The sequence below is a fragment of the Mustela lutreola genome, chromosome 1 (genome assembly GCF_030435805.1).
Source record: "Mustela lutreola isolate mMusLut2 chromosome 1, mMusLut2.pri, whole genome shotgun sequence".
NCBI lineage: Eukaryota > Metazoa > Chordata > Mammalia > Carnivora > Mustelidae > Mustela > Mustela lutreola.
This window is the reverse complement of record NC_081290.1, coordinates 243158658-243184096: the sequence shown is the minus strand read 5'-3', so window position 1 is coordinate 243184096 and position 25439 is coordinate 243158658. Positions and strand designations below refer to the sequence as shown.

The 25439-nt window shown below is 43.1% G+C and overlaps 1 protein-coding gene across 11 annotated transcripts in view; it reads right to left on the bottom strand.

Annotated features, from left to right (window-relative positions):
- Positions 1 to 11807: 11807 nt before the first annotated feature.
- Positions 11808 to 25439, bottom strand: part of TEAD1 (TEA domain transcription factor 1) — a 261401-nt gene continuing 247769 nt past the window's right edge. For all 11 annotated transcript variants that reach the window (XM_059136498.1, XM_059136528.1, XM_059136554.1 and 8 more), the window contains one exon: positions 11808 to 19530. In XM_059136498.1, coding sequence (XP_058992481.1) covers positions 19417 to 19530 — 114 coding nt within the window. In that variant the 3' untranslated portion in view covers positions 11808 to 19416. The remainder of the gene's footprint in view (positions 19531 to 25439) is intronic.

The following is a 25439-nucleotide window of genomic DNA, read 5'->3' as shown; positions in this document are numbered from 1 at the left end:
CTCTCATCATTCTGTTATTAATTCTAACTTTTGGTCCTTGTGTCTTAAACAGGTTAGTACAATTCATTAAGGATCGCCTGTCCGTTGTTCAGACTATGGTCTTGACTCAGCAATACCAACTACTTAAACAAGCAGAGTCCCAAAAGGACTCAATTGAAGAACAAAACAGATGGATATAAGATTATATCCATGATAAAGAAAAAGGGGGAAATGAAGGACCCCAGGTCAGAACTATAGTATAGCCTATAAGTTTTAACATTCTTTTTATAACCAGCTTATGCTAACTAAGAAACTGTAGCCAGCTGACCATAGATAAGGGAGTCAGCAAGCAGCATAACAGGATAACGAATAGCAAAAATCTGTGTTTAACCCAGCTGTTTCTGGCTTCTGTATAATAATGCTTCTAATGCTTTGCTAAGAAATGAAAAATTGCTTAAACCCTCGTTCGCTGTGTAATCAAATAAAGTTATACCCTTCCCCTGTTAAGAATTTCCCCTACTACTAAGTAAAATTGATAAGGGTTGCCTCCCGTACCAAGGCTGGAGACGTGCGGTTCAGCACGTATACAGATAAAGGTTAGAAACGTGCAATTCAACACGTACCCTCTACTGTACACTACCTGAATGGTGACTGGCCAGAATGTATGGTTGGTTTTAAAGGATTGGCTACCCATGTGTAGGCCTTACTGTAATGCTTTGAAATTACTGGCTAGAAAAGTGAGGGCTCTGATGTAATGGACTGTAAAATTCTATATTAAAGCATTCCTGAAACAGATCGGGGCTCTCAGGCACTGACCCATCCTGGTCAAGTGTCCCTGAGAGTCCGAGCATGCCCGAATAAAATCCTCTTGCTTATTGCATCCAGTGGTCTGTGAGTGCGTCCTTGGGTGCGGGTCCTCTAGGATCTTTCAACTGGACAGATGGAGAGTCACATATCAACATCATTACAGAACAGTCTATATGGTAGGACAGAGCTTACCTGTAAATGAAGTGTGTGTCCAAATCCACCCTCAAACTCCACCAGCAGAGACCCACCCACATGAGATCAAGAAGCTATTGCTGTCACCCACTCACCAGGGAATTCACTATACCTCCGTGGACACAAGTAAGGAGTAGAGCAAGGTGCCACGAGTAATTAGAAAAGCCCTCTCTATGGAAACCAGAGCAGTGGAGGGGAAGTGTGTCTCCTGTATTAGGGAATGGCTAGGAAAATAGAAACCACTTCGAGTATTTACAACAAAGGGAATTGGAGGCCGGGAACTGATTTCACGGCTGGTAGAGGTGCTGAGAAGTTAAAGCACAAGATCAACAGGAAGAGGAAGTGACTCCCCCTTTTCGGATGGAGGGATGAAGGGATAAGCTGGTACTGGGTTGATGGGAGGGGACAGAACACTGGGTCCCTTAGAGCTGGAGCCATGGAGGAACTATGGCTGAGGCTCTTCCTGAAATGGAAAAGTGGGGAGTGATGGCCTGGCTTCCCCTCTGTCTAGAACCTTCCATTGGCCACACTGGCGTAAGAGGCCTCTGCATCAGGTGCCTGATGCAGGAGCCTGGAGAAGATGAGCCACGGGGATCCATTCCCCTGCATTTCCCCTGCCATTCTAGAGCACAGAAAGGCCCTAGACCGAATGCTGTCTTGACCGTTATAAACTGAAATGAGTACCCATTACCTGTTGGATAAGAGGTAAATTCTGCCCCGTGCCACAGAAGGGCTCTCACAGGTCAGACCATTTTACAAACCACATGTCCTCCTACCCCCTTTTCCTTGTTCTGTCAGCTTACTTCCTAATTCTAGGCTCTTAGTCTTGCTTCCTCTCCTGGTATGTCCTTTGCCCACACCATTCCCTTCTCTCTCCGCCTCCTCCCCCTCCTCCGCCCACAGCCCTGCCTTCTCCCTCCCTCCATGCTTCTCCTCCTTTCCCTTCCCCTCTTCCCTGTTTCCATCCTTTCCTTTTGCATACTTTCCCCTTCCTTCTTATCTTTCTTTCCTGCCTATTAATGAGCAGATTGAAGTCAAGGTCTTTGCATTTATTAGTTGTTATTGTTTTCTAATAGATAGTTCTTAAAAATCAAATATTAAAGCATACCGGAATCATTAACCTCCACCCCCAACCCACCGCCGCTCCTAGGAGACCCCAAATCCAGAGGCAGCCGATGGAAACCGGGCCAGGCATTCTTTACCAAGCCACAGGATGGCATCTTGATTTCTCAGCAGGACTGGGAAACCCATGCAAAAGCTCAAAACCTACTTAACAACAACAACAAAAAAGCCTCTTGATATTTGCCCTTAGGACATCAGTCAGCCTTCTGTTTGCAATAATGATTTCCCCAAATCTTACTGGATGGACATCACACAAAATGGAAGTCCTGAAAGCACTGGAGAGTGAAGGGAAGCAGGTAGATTTTGGTGGGAAGTCCATGGAAGGAGAGAGAAGTTAGAGGAAGTGAGCTGTTTCTTTCAGTTCTAGCCAAGGCCGGGCCCAGGTTGTGTCATGCAGGCCAGTGTTGGTTCTGGTGGAAAAGGAACTATCTTTTTGGCCTATGAGAATAGAAGCAGCTACAGCTGCCAAAGGGAGGAGAGGGAGTCCTGGTAGGGAAAGAGCAGGAGAGGGGATCCCCCCTTTCTATCTGGTTCCATGTCTGGCCCACTCCTGGACTACACTTACAGAGCATCTCAGCTAAAGGCAAAAGAGGGACTGGGGGTTGCTGTCTAAGACAAAGCTTTAAGTTAGAGTCCAATCAAGGAAAGCACTTATTAAAACAAAATGAAATGATGCCTATTAGAAAAAAAAAAAAAAGAACTTAGAGCTTCCACGATTTACGTTAATAATATATACAATCCAAATTACCCAACATAGGAAATGCCAGAACAATGGGATATACTCTCGAGTGAAAAGACATTATGTGAGAGGAATCAAACGTGAAGAACTATATGCAGGATGATTCTTTGAATTTTAGAAAAGACAATGGTACAGGGAGAGAAAGCAAATCTGTGTCGGTCAGAGGCTGAGTGGGGGAGGGCACTGGTTGCAGAGGGATATGGGAAACTTTTGGGGAGTGAGGGATATGTTCTATATCTTGTTTGGGATGATGGTTATACAACTATATATAGTTGTCCTAATGCACCACATTCTACACCTTAAATGAGTGGATTTTACTGTATTGTAAATTGTATCTCAATAAAATTGGAGAAAAAGTAAAGAAACAAACAAATCACAGCCAGTGGGTTCTGTGTCCCGGCTGTAAGATACTGGTCCATATTTTCAAGTGTCCTTTCTATTCATATCATGGTCCATTGTATCAATGAACCCTAATTCATTTTTAATTTTACTGTTGCTGGGTATTTGCATATTTCTTCCTCTTCCTCCTCCTCTTCCCTCCTCCTTCACTTTTCTGATTGTACTCATGGGGCTACATGCAACACTTTTGAAAGTATTTGTTATAAACCAAGGTATCAGTTTTGTTGGGTTGTAATTCTGGGTTGTTTTCTAAAATGGTTGTACCAATTTATACTTCTACGAGCATGTCTGAAAGCTCTATTGCTCTATATTTTGTCCACACTTGGTATTATTAGATTTGAAAATTTTAAATCTGCTGGGAAAATCTTATTTTAACTTGCATTTTCTTATTAATAATGGAGTTGAATATCTTTTCAGATGTTTATTAGCCACGCAGATTTCTTTGGGGAGGAAGAGGCCAAGTCTTTCCCCATTTTTGACTGGGTTATTTTACATACTGATTCATGATGTCCTTTGTATATTATTTGTACGTTACTATCCCTTGTTGTCATACATATTACAGATATCTTATAGTTTATGACAGTTATTTTCACTATATAATTAACAGAATTTATGAATTATAGTCTATCAATTTTTCCCCTTTAGGTCTTTTTTAAAAAACTCTTTAAAAAGTTCTTGCCTAATCAAAAGTTTTGAAAATATTCTATGTGTGCTTCTGAAAACTTTATAGTTTTGCCTTTCTCATGTACATCTTTAACGTACCTTTAATTGATTTCAGGGCATGCAGTGAAGTCATGATACATTTTCACCTTTCCCGATGGTTAAGCAATTTTTCTATCATCATTTATTGAATAGTCTCTTCTTAACCCTACTGATCCGCAGTGCCATTTCTGTCACGTATCCAGGCTTTATAGATGCTCAGATCTTTTTCTGATCTCCCAATTCTATTGCATTAGTGAATGTATCTAATCCTGCATTATTAGCACACAGTTTTATGTAGGGCTTTATGATGAATGCCAATATCCTGGTAGGGTTAGTTTCCTACATCAGTCGCAGAATCAGGACACAGAAATCACAGCAGCTAGTTTAACAGGGGAACATGTAATATAAAGGACTTTTAACTAGAAGAAAGTGCTTAACCCCTACAAGGGGTAAAGGAAGACTCAAAAGTTTTCGAGTCAGATGTAGCAGGCAGCTACTACCTCCATGATGAGGAAGAGGGAAAAAAGAAGGAACTAGATCTTTGGAGAATCGCACGCCTTTCCAACCAAAGTCGGGGGTGTATGCAGCCTGCTTGTTGCAAAGAAACTTGACCAGGGGTATGGCCCAGAGTGATATGCAGAAATGGTTCACCGTTGCCCTTGGGTATGGAGCTAGTCGGTAGAAACTACCTACTTAGCAGATATAGTTGCCAGAGGGCACAATCAGAGCCATTGTAGACATGGCCTCTTGAAGCCTTACAGAAGTGCCCGCAATGGGGGAAAGGGTGGCCCAGCTGGGTCTGTTTCACCAGGGCTGCTAGGGTTCTGCGCTGAATAATAATGGTGGAGAACTGAGCGCAGAAAGGGACCACCTTCCTGCCACTGTTGCGTAACTCCAGCGCCCTCTATTGGCAGAGCAAAGGAAGAAGTGTTAGCGTCCAGTGGCACACTCCCATAGAAGGCCGAGATCGATTTGGAGATAAAAGAAAATTAATTGATTAGTGGCACAGTCTTCTAACTCGTTCTTATCTTCAAAAGTTTCCTAACGATTTTTGTCCCTTGCATTGCCATTCGCCTAAGTGGGGGAGTGGAGGGAATTGAATTTTTACTTGGGACTTTAATCTATAGATTTACTTGTTGGAACCGACAGCTTTACACAATTGATTCTTCCAGTTCGTGAACATTTGGATCTCTTCATTTATTTAAGTCTTCCTTAAAGCTTTCCAATAGCATTTTTATCATTTTCTCTATAAAGAGCTCCTAGGGCTTCTGTTAGGTTCATACTTTAGTACTTCATGTTTTTAAAGCAATTGGTATATTTAAATTTTTCTATTTCTTACTATTATACAAAAAAATGCAATTTATTTTTGGTACGTTGTTTTGTACCCAGCAACATGTTAAACTTACTCCCAAATTCTAGTCATATATCTATATATTCTCTTGGATTTTCTGTATGTACAAGTTTATCTTCTAAGAATAATGGCAGAGTAGATTTCCTTTCTTATGTATTTCTTATTCTTGCCTTATTATGCTGTCTAGAACCTCATATGTTGAGTGAAAGTGGTAGATATAGGCATCTTTGCCTCATTCCCAACATCAAAAAAATGCTACTGCCATTAGCTCATTACATTATAGGTCCCTTTCATCAGTTCAGAAAGGTTTCTTCTAGTCCTAATTTGCTAAGAAGCTTTTAAAAAATTATGAATGGACACTGAACTCTATCAGACCCACCTATCTTCATCCATCGAGATGATCTGTTGATGTGAATCACAATTTTCTAAGGTAAACCAACATTCCTGGGATGCATTCCTGGATTGCATTCCTGGGATGAATCCCATCTTGTCATCATGCATTATGCTTTAGGTACATTGTTAAACTCAAAATTGATAATGTTTTGTCAAATTTATGCTCCTAAGTGAGATTAACCTAAGATTTTCCTTCTTCATATTTTTCTTGTTGGTATTCTAGGCTTATAACATCAGTTAGGGAGTATATGTAGAATCAGGCTTTATACACCTTCTCAGATATACCCTTGACTGCCTCCTTTCCCTGCCTTGACTGGCATCCCACGCATGCCAGGTTTCCTCTCCACTTTTGGACTTTAATGAAACATCCCGTGAGATATGGGATCTGAATTCCTGAATAGTTCCTAAGAGGTAGATGATGCCACCCACAGGGCCATGCAATTGTATCCCTACAGGGTGATGACCAGTGAGAATTGGGAGATGGAAGTTACCTGATTGCCAAATTACTTCCTTTTCCCTCTCTCACTGACTACTTCAAGATATTGCTCTTCCCAGAAACCTTTCCAGCAAAATTCACACAACAACAGTCTCACATGTTGAATGATCTAGTATGTCTGTTTCAACTCATCACATTGCACTTATAAGATTTCCCTTGCTTTACTTCCTCTCATCTACTCTGCTGAGTTTGCATTTCCCAAATAAAGTTTTAGTATCTTAATCCTTGCCTCAGGCTCTGCTTTCTAGAAGACCTAAGCTAAGACCAGAGAGTATCCTTTGTTCTATGCACTGGAGTATTTTGTGTAAGACTGCAGGATTTCGTTTCTTTGAAGTTTGATAATGCTCCTTAGTAAACTATTTAGGTCTGGGTTTTCTGTTGGGAACCAGTATTTCATTTTCTTTAAGGGTTGTAAGACTACTCTCTTCAGAATTTCTTCTTCTTGTGAGGCAGTTTGCATAAGTTCTAGTTTTCTAAGAACTCATCACTTTTATCTATCCTTACACATTTATTGGCATAGACCTTATATTTTTATCTATTTCATTGCACTTTTATTGGTATCTATAAGAACTGTAGTGATGTTCCTATTTTCATGGTTGTTACTGTTTTTTGTTAGGTTGGTTCTCTCTCCCTCTCCTTTCCTTATTGACCATGCTAAGGGCTTAGAGGCTTTATTAATATATTTTCTAAAGATTTTATTTATTTATTTGATAGAGAGAGGTCACAAGTAGGCAGAGAGACAGAGAAGGGGAACCAGGCTCCCTCCCAAGCAGAGACACCCCCCCCCCCCCCCAGGGACTCGATCCCAAGACCCTGAGATCATGACCTGAGCGGAAGGCAGAGGCTTAACACACTGAGCACCCAGGCACCCCTTTATTAGTATTTTTGAAGAACCAACTTTTGATGTTGTTGATCTCTATCATGTTTGTTTTCTATTTAATTAGTTTGCCCTTATATTTATTAGTTCCTTCCATTTTTTAAACTTCATAAATGCCTAGCTCATTAGTTTTTAGTCTTTCTTCATTTTAAAAAAATTTTATTTATTTGACAGAGAGAGAGAGAGAGAGAGAGAGCGCGAGCATAAGCAGGGGGAGTGGCAGGCAGAGGGAGAGGGATGGAGCAGTCTCCCCACTAAGAAGAGCCTCACATGGGACTTCATCTCAGGACCCTGGGATCATGACCTGAGCCAAAGGCAGACACTTAACCAACTGAGCCACCCAGGCACCCCATCTTCCTTCTTTTCTAATATGCATGTTTCTAACTAAGCATGTTGGTCACATGCCCCCCATATACTGCTCTGCTTTCTACATTATTTAGGTGGTACTTTATTATATAGTTTCAAGTATTTCTTAATTTCCATGACTTAAATTTTCTCATGTGTTAATTAGAAATGTTTAATAATTCCCAAATATGTGGTGCTTTTCTAAAGATCCTTTTTATATTGATTTCTAACTTAATTGTCTGTGGCCCGAGAATATTGTATACTGCAGCAACCCTTTGAAATGTATTGACACTTGCTTCACTTGCCAAGAACATGGTTTTCATACCGTTCTCTATGTGACTGAAAAATTATGAATGACAGTGTTGTGATGATGGAGTGTATATGCACACCCACATAATCAAGACTTCAATTTCCCTACCTGTTCCCTGGTATTTGTCTGCTTGTTCCATCAATTACCGAAAGATGACTCTGGATATTTTTTGCTTTGTGGTTCTCTCGTTTTTGTTTTATTTTCAAAGAATGTTTATGTTTAGCACATACCAAAGTACAATATTTCATCTTCATAGCGAACATAATATTGTATCTTATTTAGTGAAATCTTTAAGATTTAATCTTAATGTCTACTAAGGCTCCCAAATAAACTGCACTTAAGAATTTTTTCAAGATCCACTTGTGGGGCAACCTAAATTAAGACATTTGGTCCCCTGGAATGTCGCAGCTCCACAATAACTAAGACTGCACCTCTGATAAACTGGCACTGGACCTACAAGGAAGGGGAAGCACTAACTCATGCAAGCCTTGGCATGGTAGGGTGGTATTAACTTATAATTGTAGAATAGGCTGATTACTGCTAAGTGCCATCAGTGCACAGAAAGAAGAAAATGTCACGCTCAACTCAGGGCATTGTGTAAAAGATCTTCCTGGCAGCATTTGAAAAAATCCTTAGCTCATGCAGCTGGACGACAGACTGCTGGAAACCAAGCCAGAAATTACAAATAAAGATGAATTCACAGCCTTCACAAGTCTGTGTTACAGTCAAGCCCTAAGAGTAAGTAGCAGCACCCTGAAACATGGGGTGGGGACATCGGGTTGGAAACACTGAGAGCTTTGAACCCAATTCCTCCAAACCTTAGGGCTACTAAGTCCCTCGCTCTTGCTGAGACAGCAATCTACCCTGCATGGAGACCATGTTAAGGGCTCAACTGAAATGGATGCATCAAAAGATAAAGTATTTGCCGCCTCAAGATCTGCCCCACCTCATCAATCACTAGAGTAAAGCCTCAGCATGTCCAGTGGGGGAAATTTGGTCTGTAATGTGGGAGGAAATGGCTTACCACCAAGAGTGCAGGATTTGACTAGTCTGTGCTTTTCCTCCCTGGAGAAACTGGCAGAACATGCCTGGAAACGAATCTTGAGGACATGAGACTGGGCTAGGTTAAGGGGTTTATTGGTAGAGGCCACACTCTTCTACCATTCAGAATTTAATATCCTGGCAAGAACATCTAGAGTTGATCCTGGGTCAGCTAGACAGTTCCTTGAAGGTTGGAGGGAACAATGGTGTAGAGGAAATGCAGAGGTGCTAGAACTGCCTTGGTACTGAGGCAGAGCTCAGAAAGTTAAAAGAGGCAACAATTGGGAGTGGAGGGCATGGGATGGTGGTTATAATTTAAGATCAGAATATCTGCCACTTTCTATGTGCCCCAGAAGGCCAAGAAAACAGTCCTTTCACTAAAATAGTAAATGCTCTAGAGAATAGGGCATAAGCATTGCTAAGAAACTCAGTGGCAGCCTGCAGGCCAAGGTTGATAGCAGGAGATACTGACAAAGAACTGGGTTCCCTTGTTTGAATGGAGAGAAGATTCTGGGACAGCAGAGACCAAGTGGCAGTGATTAGCTGTCAGGAGCAAAGCAGTAGTTACTATAATAGGCAGCAACGGATGGAAACCAAGAAGCCTGGCCCTGCCGGGGATCTGTGAAGATGGCTAGTGGACCACGGCAAGATAGGGACAAGACAGGTGGGCAGGCATCAAAGGTGTTGCTTGACTGTATTGCTCATAAAATACTAAGATTAGGTGAGATGTCAGCTGCTGCAATGAAAAATTACTATCCATCACTCATCCTTTCCAGATCTAAGCTTGTTCTTAGACCCACAACCCACTGATGAAAGGGAAGGCTAGCATATTTGAGGAAGAATGCTATGATGCCACAAAGGAGCATCCCACAAAGGGCATCAAAGGAATAGATAGCCACTTGCCAGAAAACCTACACACTGGGGAATAGGAAACAAAGACATCTTTTTAGGACCTTGGCTTTTTGGCTTAGAATGGGAGTTGGCAAAACATTTTTACTATGAAGAGCCAGGTAGCCATTATTTCAGGCTTTGTGAGCTACAGGGTGTTACAATTAATCAACTATGTCACTGTAGCATGAAAGCAGCCATGACACCAAGTAAACAGCAGGGGCTAGAAGTGTGTTTTAATAAAACTTTATGTGCAAAAAGAAACAGCAAGCCAGATTTGGCCCACAGACTATAATTTCAAAACCCCTGGCCTTGAATGCAGTCAGTTTTCATAAAAATTCAATGCGTCCTTGGGAAAAATTGCATAGGCTCCTGATTGCTGTGTTCATTACTCTGTATTTTATAAACTAGAACGGCACATTAAATTATGCTGTTCAAATCCCCTATATCTGACCTGTGTTTGTGTGTGTGTGTTTGGTCTGCTTTATCTATAAATAACCCAATGAGTTTAGTTTTCAAAAACTTCCTTCTATGGAATTTCAAATTTCACTTTGTAAGTTTGAAACTGTTATTAGGTGCATACAAGTTTAGGGTCTCTATTTTTCCTAGGTGATTAAAACTTGTATCACCTTGAAATAATCCCCATGAACTCCAGTAATAATTTTTTCCTCAAGCTATACTGGTGTGAAAAGAATATAGCTACATCAGCTTTTGTTTTACAGTATATTTTTCATCCTTTGTTTTCAACCTTTCTATGCCTTTACATTCTAGTTGGTTCCTTATCAGCACAGAACACAACTTAAAAGTCTAAGCATCTTGGGAGCCAAAGCAAATAGGAGAAATGTTTACTTTAAATTAAAAAAGGGGGGGGGCAGTCAGGTTGCTGTCAGCCAATTTGCTAGTTAAAACAACCTAGCTACCTCTGACATATAGGATATTAAACAGAACAAAAGTGTCTTTAAAGGTAGTTTCAATACCCCTAAGGCTTCACAGGTTTACACATTGTTTTGTTTTGTTTTAATTGGAATTTTTATCAGTTGCTCACTGATGACTTAACAACGCAGCTAATTTGGCTTTCCATAAGTAGTAGCTATGTTGATTAGTCTACTGCCAACAGCAAGGCAGACAGAAATGATCAGGGGTTCACAGCAAAGTTGCCTGACCCCAACTTACTAGAGGCCTTTATTTATCCTGCCCTTTGCTCTTTAAATCCCTTTACTCAGTGATACTTACCAAATGTGTCTCCATCTTTGCTGAACTTAAGCTGACTGGAACCCCAGGCGCGAACAAAAGATGTTTTTAATGTATCAGAGCACCTTGTTTTGGAGGAGGAGGGGCAGGGCAAGAGGTGGCACAGAGCCAGTGGTGGAGCTAGAACCGCAGGGCAGGAGGCGTTTCCAGCTCTGGATTCCTGTCACTAGCTTTCATGACTTTAACAAGGGCTCAGCTTCTCAGGCCTCAATTTCTTTATTGAAAAACAGGAAATGACTCCTTTATTCAAGAGAACGGGGTCTGGGACAAATAGTGACTCTAACAGTACTCGGCACACATTAGGGCCTCAACAGGGTGTTCCATAGTTAGTTCCCTTCCCTCTACTCTGAGCAACTCAGTGGATAACAGCATTCCTCTTGACTTGTGGTATGCTGAAAATGGCTCTTTTCAAAGGAGATGGGATATTATTTCTTCTCTGTTCCCACTCCCACCAGTGAGGGACTCTTGGGATTTGAAGCATGCTTTACCTCAGATTTCAAATAAACCCATGGGGCAGGGGAGCGCTTACGGTGTGTGCGGGTGTGTGTGCAAGGCAGGGGAGGGAGGTTAGGGGATAGGGGAGAGTCCAGGCCTGAGCATCAGGGTGACCTATTTAAGGCTCCACCACTTACCAGTCATGACTGCGGAATGATCCATCTTTTCTGAGCCTGGGGTGGGGATAATAACCTCACTGACTTTGGAACTAAGGTAAGAATGAAAGGAAACAATATATCCACATTGTATCAACACACCTGCCCAGTGCCCACCACACAGTAAACATCTAATGAATCAAAGGCTTTCTTAGGGAGGGCTGTGCCTCGTGCCACACTCACCCAAATCATGAACCCCACAGTTCCCCCACAAGCACAATCACATGTCATTTTCAACAACAGACACTTCTGCAGATAAAAAAGGTAACCCACACTTTCATTTTCTTTATTTTTCATTGATACCGTATGAATACAAAGTTTCTAGAAAGCTACAAAATGTCTACCACTTTATCAAGAAGGCATCAAAATGTGTCACTTTGCAAAGACATGAAAACACCTGCAGGAACTGACACAAAAATAGCATTTTTAGAGTGATGAAATAATTGCACTTAACTGTCATGGATATTAAAGTTATCACACATATGTACCGCGAAAGCTAGAATACATTTTTTTTTTTTTTACAAAGCACTTTATAAAAAAATTCTCTGCACACAAACCCTATAATTTTCATATAACTATCATACTAAAGATAAGTTCACTTTAAAGCCAACACTTAGAACATTTTTAAACAAAATGGTACCAGTACCTAAACACAGACATTAACAAATACAAGAATACTGTACTGCCAAGAGGTTTAACCAAATGCCTTTTTGAAAGTTTCTGCAAATAGTTTAAGAAACATGTGTGAGAATTTGCCCCCCACCCCCATCTCTCCAATCTATCGAGAGGAACCTTATCACCCAGGGGCCCGTTCCGGAGCTCTCTCCCAGCTGCAGTACAATATCAAAGCGACCACTGACCAGATGAAGCGCTTACGTCACAAGCCCATAGTATACACGGGACACAAAGACACCGACTGTGAGAATCCCATTAAAGTCATTTAGAACGTGAACAAACACATGTGGCAAAACCAATTTACATAAAATTTAAGCATATTAAAGAATTAAAGGCTATTCGGGTTTCTTTTTTTAAACGTTACAAAATTTTTTGTTGTTGTTTTTCAGGCACGTACTGTTTTTGTTTTTTTTCTTTCTTTCTTTTTTTTTTTTTTTCCTTATCTGCAGGCTAGAGCCTATAGACAAAGGCCTACAGAAGTGAATCTTTCAAGGAGGTAACAGGGAGATGTATATATTTTTTTAAAGAAGTGCAGTTAATATCTAATTTACATAGTCAAACTAATCACAGAAAATGACTGATCCAAAATAATAATAATAATAGTAGTAGTAATAAAATAAGAGACCGGTTTCCAATTGATTTACACCTAGATTTTGTCAGTCTCTCTGAGAGACAGGGGAAGGGAAAACCATCTCATAATGGAAGGCAGACAAAAGAGCCTACCTGAGAGAGGTTGGCATCGCCTGGAATCTGACCCCATTTAATGAGGAACAGAGGGAACGTAACTGCCATTTCAAACAAACTAAAATGATGTAGTGTGGTGTATGACCGACTCACTGCAAATTCACAAAGAATAAAACAAGCTACAGCCTTAGGAAGTAGGACAATAAATACCAATATTTCATCTTAGTTAATGGTGCATGACTTCAGCGAAACTATCCTTGCAAATGCAGTAAATTTTAAACACAAGACTTTCACTCTTCACAACAGAAGCAATGAGTTTATGAGAGAAAACTATTGCCAAACCAACAAAGCGCAGTAACAGTTGAAAAGAGAAGCAGGAAAATAAGCATTTGATGAGTTTCTTTCCAGGGGTGACACAAGTATGGACAGGGAGGGTCGAACTCAAGCGGGTGACTAGCGCTCGTGTTAGCTCATTTTACTTTTCATCATTTGACAGGTTTTTTTTTTTTTTTTCCTTGTAGAAATTTCTATAAATACTCACAACTTGGTGTGGATAGAAATCACTCCTGAAATTTCAGAGACCAGACAGGGTAATCTTAAAGACACCAGGGAGAGACAAAAGAACATACGCATTAAGAGTTCAGAGGCTAACTTTCAAAGATGTCTGATGTCATTTGGAAGTCTATATGGGTAAAGAACATTTTTTTTTTTTCTCCTCCTGGCTTTTGTTTGGCTGGTGTTTTTGCCTTCTGGTCCTTTCCACGCCTCTTCCTTACCTCTATCAGTTTTCCCGATCTATACAAGGTTTTGATAAAAGCCGACACAGACTCTAAAGGGTTGCCCTTTTGAGGGCTGGAACATTCTTTGAAAATGCCAAATTGTGAATGGTGCTCTTTGGAAGTTTCTCATCGCACATTCGTACACAACACTCAAAGTCAACATTTTCGCCGTAAGAAGAACACTTCAATTGTAATGACCCTAACTCATTTTTGTTCTGCACTCGCATCTCGGTTCGAGGCTTCCAACTTCCAGAGTGGTATCACTGTGTAGACCAGAGAAGTGCGCGCTGTCGTCGGAATGGAAAAGAAAGCCTCCACAGAGACTGCACACGCACACGAGGGGAAGGACAGATCTGTCCACCGGTCGCAAGTCTGTCATCTGTGTGGAAGTCCCCTCGCGCGGACGCACGGCCGGGTGATGGGCGGAGAGGACACCCGGGGTCGCGGACACACACACACACACACACAACAGTTCCTGGGGTCCCTCCTGCTGCTGCTACTGTGGGACGGTGGTGGCGGCAGGCAGGGTCCGCGTCGCGCCCTTGTGGACAGAGGCCTGTAGTTGGTTACTCATCCTGGTAAACCAAAGGCATTACGGTGATCTCAGAATATTTTTGGTCTCTCTACAAATTATCGTTATATGGCAGCACTTTTCTAAGCTGGAATCTCAAACCAAAGGCACTTCCATGCTAGAGCGCAGAAGATTCATAAATAGCTAAGTATTTGGTCGTGAATTTAAAAGGCAACTTTAAAAGTACAATTTGCTTCTCAGAGTAAACTATGAAGTTGGAAAACCTTCCGTTTTGGTATATACATTTGAGAGTGTGGTCGAAGAACCACCTCGTGTTCAGTTTCCGATTTTAGACCAAGTGGTCAGTGTCCTCTAGAACTGGAGAAAAAATGGGCTTACGAAAGAGAAATGCGAACAATTTTTGCCTGTGTAGTTTCAAATACGAGGCCAATTCGTGAATGGATGCGGGGGCTGGGGACAACTAGGTATCACTAAGGCACTGCTTACTGGAACGCTTTGGCAGCTCTGAATTTAAAACTCCCTAAAAAAAGGAACAGTAGTAAGAGAAATGCTTCCAGCTTACAAAAGGGCTCACAGTTCCGAGGCAGCCTTCGGCACTGCACACCCTACACACAATGTCTCAAAGATTTAAGGCTTTTCAGAAATGACACGTGCAGGGCTTTGCCACAGAAACGTCAACAGAAAGAAAGAAGCAATGCAGACATATGCTCTCGCTGTCACAGGTGCGAACGCTAACGCACGGGATCGGTTCTACCCTTCGTGAGGACAGGTGTAGTGTACCAGACAGAGCATACACGAACTTAGACAGATCCTATGTACCTGGTTTGTAAGACTGACTGTCATCTCAGCCGGTTTAAATAATTTAAGGTTGTACAAAAAACAGACTGCTAAAGCCACTACAGTATCGAGACCTAGAGAAGACTTGGGTTAAAGTCACCTGGGGACTTTCAACACCAAGTGCTGGGAACAGGGGCTGCTTTTTGGCTGGTCTGAGTGTGGGACATGGCGGCTGGGTTGCGTAGCAGGTAAAAATTGGACTCGAGATTCTGTGGCAGGTGAATTGTCCTCAGGGTAAGCGAAAAGGCTCATCAGCTTTTGTATCTGCTTGTGGCTGCCTCGTGTAGCTCCAATCAGAGAAGAGGCTCCGTGGGGGAAGTGGCGTCAGCATCGGGTCGATGCCTTGCTCTGGCTGAGGGGGTGGTTCTTAGTCCCCCTCTGTCTTCTGCACTGAGCCTATGCACATCTTCGTAGGGATCACTGAGGCATGAGCACCAAAGAGGAACCACCTTCACTGGAAGAGGCCAAGGATTAAGTGGCGAGGTCCTAGGGTCGCACCCTGATTCTGTCACTAACCAGCTGGGTGACTCTGGGCAAGTCACTTCCCCTCTGGGTCTCAACTTTCTCATCTGCTAAATGAAGGAGAGAGTAGGTTGTGCTCTCTTTTAGCTCAGTAAGGAAAAAAATCCATCACCCCCTGCTTCCAAAACTGGTCCCTCTCTCCTCCAACCTTAAAGATGCAGTGTTCCAAAGGCTTCCTTAAATTCTAAAAACAGCACTGAGTGTAGGGCAGAAAGCAGAAGACCAGAGGAAGCTTACCGAAATGAGGAAAGCTTCAACCTTGAGACCCAGACGCTTAAAAGAAAAATGAATGGGATGTCTTTTAAAGCTGGTAAAATGAGGAATGAAGATCAGATCACAGATGCACCTTACAGAGGTCCAAGCTGATCATGGGGATGGGGGTGACCCGCTATTCCCAACATCCCCAGTGATGAATGAAGGAAGCCTTTGTAGCGAGACAGACTCTGCCGTGGGAGATGCCCTGAAGGGGAAGAGACCTGGATGTAATGTCATTTGAGGAACCTTCCTACCTGCCTCTTCATGACCTAAAACAAAGCTCCTGGGACAGCAGCTTTCTTGGGGTGAGATTGGAAGGGAAAAAGAAGATCTCCAATATGGTATTTGTGACCTGCAGGATCTAGGGCAGGGGTCCTCCATTGGGGGTCGGACTGGGCTCCACGGAACGTGTGGCGATGTCTGGAGATATTCTGGGTTGTGGCGACAGCAGGGAGGGCATGGGAAGGCCAGGGACACGGTGCAGGACAAAGAACTGTTCTCAACTTGCCAACTTTGATACTTCAAAGCGGAGAGCCCCTGACTGAAGAGTAACACAGACCTTCTGGAATTCTGGAACCTGTGCTGGAGAAGTCCTGACAGTCATTTTAAGGCTCTTGCTAAGATGGAAACGAATGCCCACAGACCAGAGTCCAGTTTTTCAGCTCCCTCCTGGGTGACTGTGAGAGATGGGCCTCCATGCTCCCCAGGGAAGTATGAGATGCCCCTGACTCAAGGCTGGTGATGCAGGGTCGGCAGGAGACCTGGTACTCAAAAGAAAGCAGTAAGGACAGGGGCCTGGAAAGGCTTTTTTATGGTTGGGGAAGCTTGCCAGCTCAAGGGAGAAGACTACGACAAAGGATGAAAGACTACAGACAGACTTGCATGAGGCACCGCCTCAGAAACCCCACCCCAGCACCTATCTTGGCAGAGAAAGAGATGGCCAAGGGTTTGGGTAACTGGATCCGTGGTTAAGATAGGGAAAATATCTGCCCTAGAGAAAGTTTTAGGAGAACAAGATGAGAAGAAAAATTTTAAGGCTCCTAGAAATGTTTTTAAGAGCAAAAAGCTACCCTCCGGGTTGTTCATGCAAATGCCCCAAACTCAGCTCTGAAGGCATCTGGGGGAGGAGGGCACAGCCTGCCTCCAGGAGCTCAGCAGGCTGGGGGTGCCCTTCCCTCAGCCAGCAGAACCACCCTCCAGCTGCTCTTCTGGGGTCTATTTGTGCTTTGAAAAGTAAATCCTAAGAGGCCTCCTGGCAGACAGAAGAGCCCCATTCCTGTGTGGGAATGGGAATCAGATACTCCTCTCCCTGAAGTTCTGGGCTGGCTCTGGACATAGAAGATCCTTTACCCCCCCTTCATAGGGTCCTGGCTCTGGGAGAGTGGGGTTTCCACTGGGGAAAGATGTGGGAGACAGAAGCAAAAGGAACATTCCTAGGAGGGCTGCCCAAGAGAAGTCATTAAGTATGATGACTACGGCAGAAGCTTCGGTGTCTGCACGGAAGGCCAGATGAAAGGGCAGACCACTAGGGCAATCCTTCAAAGGCCCCTTAGAATCAGAGAATAAATGGTAGTTTTTTCACGGAGGGAAGACAGACATCAGACTACTGGTTTTTATGAGAGGTGTGCATTCCAAATGGGAGAAGTTCTGCACTTTTTTCACTGGTCTTCCCAGGAACTGATGGCACGAGTCTTGGAGAAATCAGGCTTGGTCCGGTGGCTTGCTGGCCACAAGCGAGCCACACTAGACCCTCTAACCAATATCCAAGCAGGATCAGAGCAGGTGGTGGGACAGGGAAACGGATAAGTTACTAGGATGTGAAAGAACAAGGTATTTCTTTTCTGGCTTGAAGAAAAAGCCATGACAGGTTTCACAACTTACAAAACTTCCTTCACGTTCTATTGAGTGAAATCTATTCCTGGCGATTCCAAGAATGTCACGTTCCTCTGGGAAGCTGGGGAGTGTAACCCTGTCTCCTTCCCAGTGAAGCACTTACAGAAATAACCCAAGACACACGGCCATTTCGAACCAACTCTGCCTGGGCAATGCTTTGGAATATCTGGGTTGGAAAGTTGAATTTCTCCTGGGAGGAGAACCTCCCGATGAGTCTGTTTGGAAAAAAAAAAGTCAGAGAGAACGCTGGGCCTCTCCAACCTCAGTCAAACAAGTACTGTGACTATCGAGAGATGCTGAGAAACAGATGTTCTAAACAGATGTTCTTTGAGAAGGTATCTATCTAGATCTAGGGACACAGACTGAACTATACGTGTGCACGAACATATCAGCACCTAGCAAACTGGTGAATTAAAGAGATGTTCAATAAATATGTCTGATACTGTATGTGTATATGTGTGGATGTGTACACAAACACACACGGACATACACATTATGGCAGGTTACTATGCACACTGGTTCACCAGAAAGAATTTATCCACAGGCTGGAAAGGATGCTTGTAATTTTCTGGGGAGCAGAGATGCTAAAACTGATGAGCCTTTTTCTTGTTTGGTTGGTGAAATTTCTCCCAGCCACAGGATTTTTCACTACTTTGCAGCTCACAGTGCAGTATTCATGCCAATTTTCAATTTTTTGTTACTAAATTTCAGTGATTCAAACATTTACTCATCTTGGTAAAAAATTTGGTTGTCCATATAAAATATAACTGCACACACAAGACTATAAACATTTTACGTTTAGGTTTTCAGTATTTATCTACTTATTGCAAAAAGAGCCATCCTTTTTTTTCTTCATTAAATAATCATCACATTAGTACAATACAATTTTATATTTTTTAAATATACTATATATGTTAAGGATAAGGGGTGAAGTTTTCTTCCTTGGTAATACCTGTTCAAGAGTTTAATGGATTAAGAGATTAGTTTTCACCTTGAGAAAAAAAAAAGTACAAATTTGTCTCATTAGAATATTTCTACCAAGCATTTAAGGCTATATTTTAACATTTGGCTTCAAAAAGAAAGAAAAGTTTCATTTAAAAAATAATTTAGTGAATTACATTCTTTCATAACTTCCACCCTAATTAGTTACAAAGATAAGTCTAAAGATTCTTAGTTTTGTGTACTAATTTACATTTATATTTAAAGATTAATTTTACTTGTATCTTAAAACAAGAATTTTATGTTGGAAAGAACAAAACAAAACCAGAACTAAATACATTTGTATAAAGGCTGTAAATGCCCCATGGCAAATGTTCTGTCTCAATTTTTTTTTTTTTTTTCCTACCACAATTAGAGACAGGTCTCTGCAGACAGAGACCTGGGTTCTTAAGGTTCACCTTTCCCGAGGAATTGTGGGCTGCGGATGTGAAGAACACATAGAAACCACTCAGATTTCTCTTTTTACAACTGTACCAGAACTTCACAGCTACAATGATAGTATGAACACATGAAAAAAAAAATAATGACTTCACTCAAACAGGATTTAGAAAAGTCAGGGTGACCTCAGGGCCAGGGCACCCCCCTGTGTGGTGAGGTTTACAGTCAGTCATTCAATAATGGAGAGTGTGTGTGTGTGTGCACGTATGTGTATGTGTGTGTGTGTATATACAGATATCTATATATATAAATAACCATGTTCAGTCCTTTACAAGCCTGTAAATATGATGTTGTGCTCCATGTTCACTATTTGAAACTTCAAATACACAGGCCATGCACAGGAGAGTTTCTTGTGTATCCCTGTTTGTTACCACCTGTTAAAAAAAAGAAAAAGTATATACTTATATATACACAGACACATAGAGGGAGAGAAAAACCTCGACATATGCAAACATGGTCCATCTGTGCCATGACAACCAGGGTTTGCTTGGAGAGGGACGGTTTCAAGTTCAGCAGGGAGACTACTGCACATGTCCCAGCCTCAAGCTGCCCCCTCCAACATCAACTCAGGATAATTAGGGGTCTGACTTGAATCCTAGCTGAATTCTAGCTGAACTTAGTTACCATGTATTTGCCATGTATAAGACATACCTTACGGACAGGGTCTCACCCCTAATTTGAGCCCACAAGAATTAGTTCGGGTTTTTTAGGAGGTTTGATTTCTTTACAACAAAGACCATTTTCTAGAATCCTGTCCCACTAGACAGTTGTTTACCTTAGGAATTGCTTCCTATCTTATTCTTAAACTTTTACTAGATTTGTTTCACAACAGCCCACAAGAGACGTGAGCTCCACGAATACTAGCTCAGCACTGTTAACCGGCTGTGCTGGGACTCAGTACCATAGACGCTGAGTAAGGCACAGTGGTAGAATCACATCAAATGATCCCTCTTTCCACGCACACAGACTTTACCTTTTGAAACATACTCTGAAACATTCATCTGCTTCCCCTCTTGGTTCAAGTCACTGGACTCCAGCTCTCTCCTCCTCGTGCCCGTGGCCTTAGCCTGTGTTCTTCCCTTGAGTAACCAGATCTGACCCAGGTCCCTGCGGCCCCTCCCCACTAAACCATGCCTGCTTCCAAGAGCAGTTCTCAGAAGAAACTTTCCAAGAAAAGCAAATCTAGCCCACTTCCCCACAGTTTCAGTGATGCTGTTGTGTGTCTTTTGTCTGAAGACAGCTCGGTGTCTTCAAATACTGTGAATCTGAGGGCCTAGTTCAGCATGTCACTCCACCCTCTCGCCGCCTACTGTGGGCCACATCACCCATTCCATTTCCCTTACTCTCAAGGCATCTGAGGGTATGGCCCCTGACTGAAGAATACAAACTCACACACTTTTAACTGTCCATTAGGGCATACAGTACAGTAAGAACACCTAGATTTGTGTTTTTGTTTTTGTTTTTAACATCCATGTCATTCAGTGGGCTCTAAGTTCCTGAAGAACGGGGACCGTGTTTCTTAGTAACTAGCTTGGCACAAAACAGTTGTTTAATAAAAATGTGTGTGTGTGTGTCGGGGGGAGCCTGGGTGGCTCAGTGGGTTAAAGCCTCTGCCTTTGGCTCAGGTAATGATCCCAGGGTCCTGGGATCGAGCCCCACGGCAGGCTCTCTGCTCAGCAGGGGGTCTGCTTCCTCGTCTCTCTCTGCCTGTCTCTCTGCCTACTTGTGATCTCTGTCTGTCAAATAAATTAGAAAAAAAAAAAATCTTAAAAAAAAATGTGTGGAAGGAAAGACGAGTGACACAATAGTCAACATACATTAACTACATAGTGTACACCCGCTCGGTACGAACTGCTTCACACACACTGTCTGGTATAATAGCACAACTTCATGAGCGGGTGCCCGGTCACCTCCCCCTGACAGCAAGTGAGGCCAGGGAGTGGCCCAAAGGGTACACAACTGTCACCAAAGAAACGTTAACTCTGACTTCAAAGACCTTTTTCCCTAACCATGAAGCCAAGCTGCTCTAGACAAATGAATGGATACAGTAATAGATTATTGACCTTTTTTTTTTTTTCCCCCCCTGGGTAATAAAGATTTGACTGAGTATTGGTTCCCACCTCCATCCTTCCTAGTCTTACTTCCTGTCCCTTCCCTCACAAATAGAAGACTCCAAGCATGCAGGCCTTCCGTCCTGGAAATCTCTTTGTCCCTATATGCAAAGAAATGCCATGCCCTGGGGCGCCTGGGTGGCTCAGTCAGTGAAGCGTCTGCCTTCAGCTCAGGTCATGATCCTGGGGTCCAGGGATCCGTCCCGCATCGGGCTCCCTACTTAGCAGAAAGTCTACTTCTCCCTCTCCTACTCCCCCGTTGGTGTTTTCTCTCTCGCTATGTCCCTAACAAACAAATAAATAAAATCTTTGAAAAAATAAAATAGAAAAGAAACGCCACGTCCTGCTGTTCTTCCCTCTGGAACAGTCCTGGATCCCCTCCCCTCCCCCACGGCCATTGTCCAGGGTACCAGCAAAGCACCTGGCCTCCCCCACCGGAGCCACCCTGCCCCCTCCTACTCCCGGTACACAGCAGCCACAACGACCCTGTGAACAACACAAATCTGACAAGAATGCCCTCTTGCTTAACAACCCCCATGGCTTGTATTCAACTTCCAAACTCTCCAGCCTGTAAGGCCCAGGAGCTCCGGCCCCATCTGGCTGGCCCACCCAGTCAGCTCCTTGCTTTCCTCTCTCTTTCTCCACACCAGCCACACCAGCCACACCAGCCCGCCCACCTGTGGTACTTTTCTCTACCCTCTTTGCCTTAGTCATCTGGCAAGGATGCCTCCTCTATCTCTGCCTGAGGGAAGCCTTCCTTGACCTCCCTCCTCAGGTCAAATACTCCTGGCACCTGCTCTCTGGGCACCATGTACCACCCTCTGCCAGCCACCAGCCTCCGTGGGGTTTACATCCATTTTGCGATTGCTTGAGGAGAGCGCCTGCCTCCCTCAGGGGCTTCCGAGATGGCTGCCCCCCACCCCCATCTAGTTTACGTCCCAGCCCCTGACAGGTAAGTACACACCCATGAGACAGTGCTTTTCTTGGTAAATCTGAAACATGTCTGTTTACCCATCAAGGCAACTTAAGCACCAGCTGTTTACATGCCTTGAGGATGCCCCATTCAATACTCTGTACGCCCAGGTGTCTGTTTCCCAAGGATACCACAGGCAAGCATTGTACGAATGTCCTGTAACCACTTCTTCACCTGCCTCTTTCCCTGGAGCAGACCAAGATTTGCTCTGGAATAGGCACTGTTTTGCCTGCACCGCACTCTGACAGTGATTATAATCTCTCCACAGTTTAGCTAAATGAAAGCAAATATTCTCAACAACCTCTGAGGTGGGGCTTCTAGACGAGAGCATTTTGTTTATAAGTGGAGGAGGGAATGGAGTTTAGAGACATTCAGCGACTTATCCAAACCAATGTCCTTAAGTAGAACTGCATCTTAAACCCCAGTCTTCTGACTGTGTGATCATGAAATAGCCGCAAAGTAGCTTTCCTATCCTTCTAAGTCTTCGTTTATGTCTGTCACCAGCTCTGTGACCTCAGGGAGGCCTAACACTCCTTATCCATAAAAAGGGAATAAATACAACCTCACAGTCTGCAGTGAGAATTTCATAATATCACATTTACAAAGGATTTAGCACCGTGCCTGGAGCCTCCAAGATCTGCCTTACCGTCTTGCAAACCATCTAGGAAAGACTATGTTCTATTTATCTTTTTCTTTTTTAGCCTCCAGGCCCAGCACGGGGCTCGAACTCGTGACCCTGAGACCAAGAGTTCCCTGCTCTACCGTCTGAGCCAGGCAGGTGTCCTGAATATGTCCTAGACTTCATGATTAAGATTCAAAAGGAGGAAAGAAAAAAATGTTTCTAGCAACCTGTATGTATGTATGTCTGAATGCAACTCCAAAAACAATGGGAACACTTGGCCTGTAATTCAGGGACAGTCTTCCTCAGTCTGTCTGGATATTGTCACTCAGGTCCTGCATTTACAGGTTCACCTCAATTTCTGTATCATCCTGCTGAAATCAAAGACTTTAGCTCACCCGCCAGCACGGTCTGGAACTGGTCTTGCTGACACAGGCTTTGTAATCCAATACCTAGTAAAATGCCTGCCACTGTCAGGCAGCTGCCATCCTGGCTGTGTTCCTACATCTCCCCCTGCCGCCCCCAAGGAAGAGCTGAAAAGTACTCTCTTTCCTTTATCAATGAGTTGCTTTCATTCTATAATCCAGGAGTGCTGGTTTAATTTCAGCTTTTCTAAATGCTAAATTTCTAGCAAATATTTACTGAGAGCTACTAATTCATCACAGCAAAGGAATTTTTCTAGTTGCTTAATGATAAATTCTGGAATTAAGGTAATGCTCTCTCTGGATATCCAGGCTGCTTAAAGTCACATGTTCAAGGAGAACTACTGATTTGGTCTCATGGGTTTTGTGGCTAAATAGTTGCTTTCCATTTCTTCCCGGCCTTCTTTTCCTCAGCTGTGCTCTGTGAGGTAGGGGTAGGGATGGAGGGCATAGTCCTTAAAATGCTGACATAGACTCAGAACTAGTTTGTAAGGACAGCTAAGACTGCTTCCAAGAGAGATGGGCTGGCCATTCACTCAGAGACTTTTCCTAAGGCTATTAACTGTCCACATCAAGGTACGACACACTCACCTTCTGCCCATCTGAGCACAAAGTCCCCTGTTCCTAACGAGCAACAGGAAGCAGCTGTTGGTCAGGGACCAGCCAGCACCCCAAACCAGGATCTGCTCCGTTTTCACTAACAACCGTTACAGGACAGGATACTAATCAATAACATTCTTCGTAAACGATACTAACAAACTAAACAATAACCTGTTTTTGGTAAAGAACAGGTTTTCCAAAGTTTCCCCCAGATTGCTAGTCTCCTATGGACATGCCAGAGAATCCACCGGGATTCTCTCTCAGGAATAAATGAAAATTACACGCAACATTATCTGTCAGCCAACTGTATGACCATCATGCGTCTGTGGACTTGAGACTCCCCGCAGTTCACTGCCATCCCCCTGAGCCACGGGTCTCAACTACCCGGGAGCCGTTAAAATAAAACAAGAATGGCGATGCTGGGTGGGCCCTACTCCCCTGCCCCGAATTTTTAAAAACTTCCTGGGTGGGGGTGCCTGGGTGGTTCAGCCAGTTAAGCCACTGCCTTCGGCTCAGGTCATGATCTCAGGGTCCTGGGATTGAGTCCCGCATCGGCTCTCTGTTCAGTGGGGAACCTGCTTCTGGCTCTGCCTCTGCCTCTGCCTGCCACTTTGCCTGCTTGTGCTCTCTCTGACAAATAAATAAAATCTTAAAAAAAAAAAAAAAAATCTTACTGTGTGAATCTGATATGCATTAGGATTTTAATTTAAGTTTTGTTTATTCAGTTTTCATACTGTTGTGAGGAAACTGGGTCCCTCTGGCTCTGGAAAGTTAAATATGAGGGAATTTTATGAGCCGGACAGCCCACTGGTACCTTGAAACTGACCATGGAGGATGTATTTATACCATGGAAATGGGCAAATGTAATAAATCAGGGTTTGGGGGAGAGGGTGGGAGATAGTTGGGTGTTTTTTTTTTTTAAAGTAGCACACCACTGATGGTGAACTCTAGTCGCCATGGGTCCAAAACCTCTGGATAAAGAACTTCTGCTCTAAGTATTCTAGTTCTTAATCCTAGTAGCAGCGTAACAAAGCAAGGCTTCAGAGGGCTGAATATGTGACCATGATACTGTCTTGTGCCCCTTTTAGCAAACCTGTTTCTAAGTTTTGTTTTGGCATTTTTCCTTTCCTTAAGTCAAGGAATATTAATTTTTTTTTCAAAAATGAGCCTAATGAAACCCCTTACTGCCTATTTTGTAGGCAGATTTTTGAGGACATTGCTGTTCTTATAACCTTCTTCCCAAGTATCCAAATGGAGCCCTGATGAGAAATTTGTTAAACATGAGGGGATCCTCCCCGACTCTCCAGCTCTGACCAGGGGGCACAGGAAACTTCTCCCATCATAGACTCTGGGCACCAACCACTGCTTTTACTTTCCCTTTAGCTGTCCAAGCTTTGACCATACTCTTCAGCCTATGGGGACTATTTTCTGGTCATGACATTCTAATTTCCGTTTCTTGTGGTGCCGAGGGTTTGTGTTTTGCGATCTTAGTGTGTATTACTTCTTATAAGGCCTTGCAATCCTTCATGAAATGAGTAAGGTGTATTTGAAGTACAAA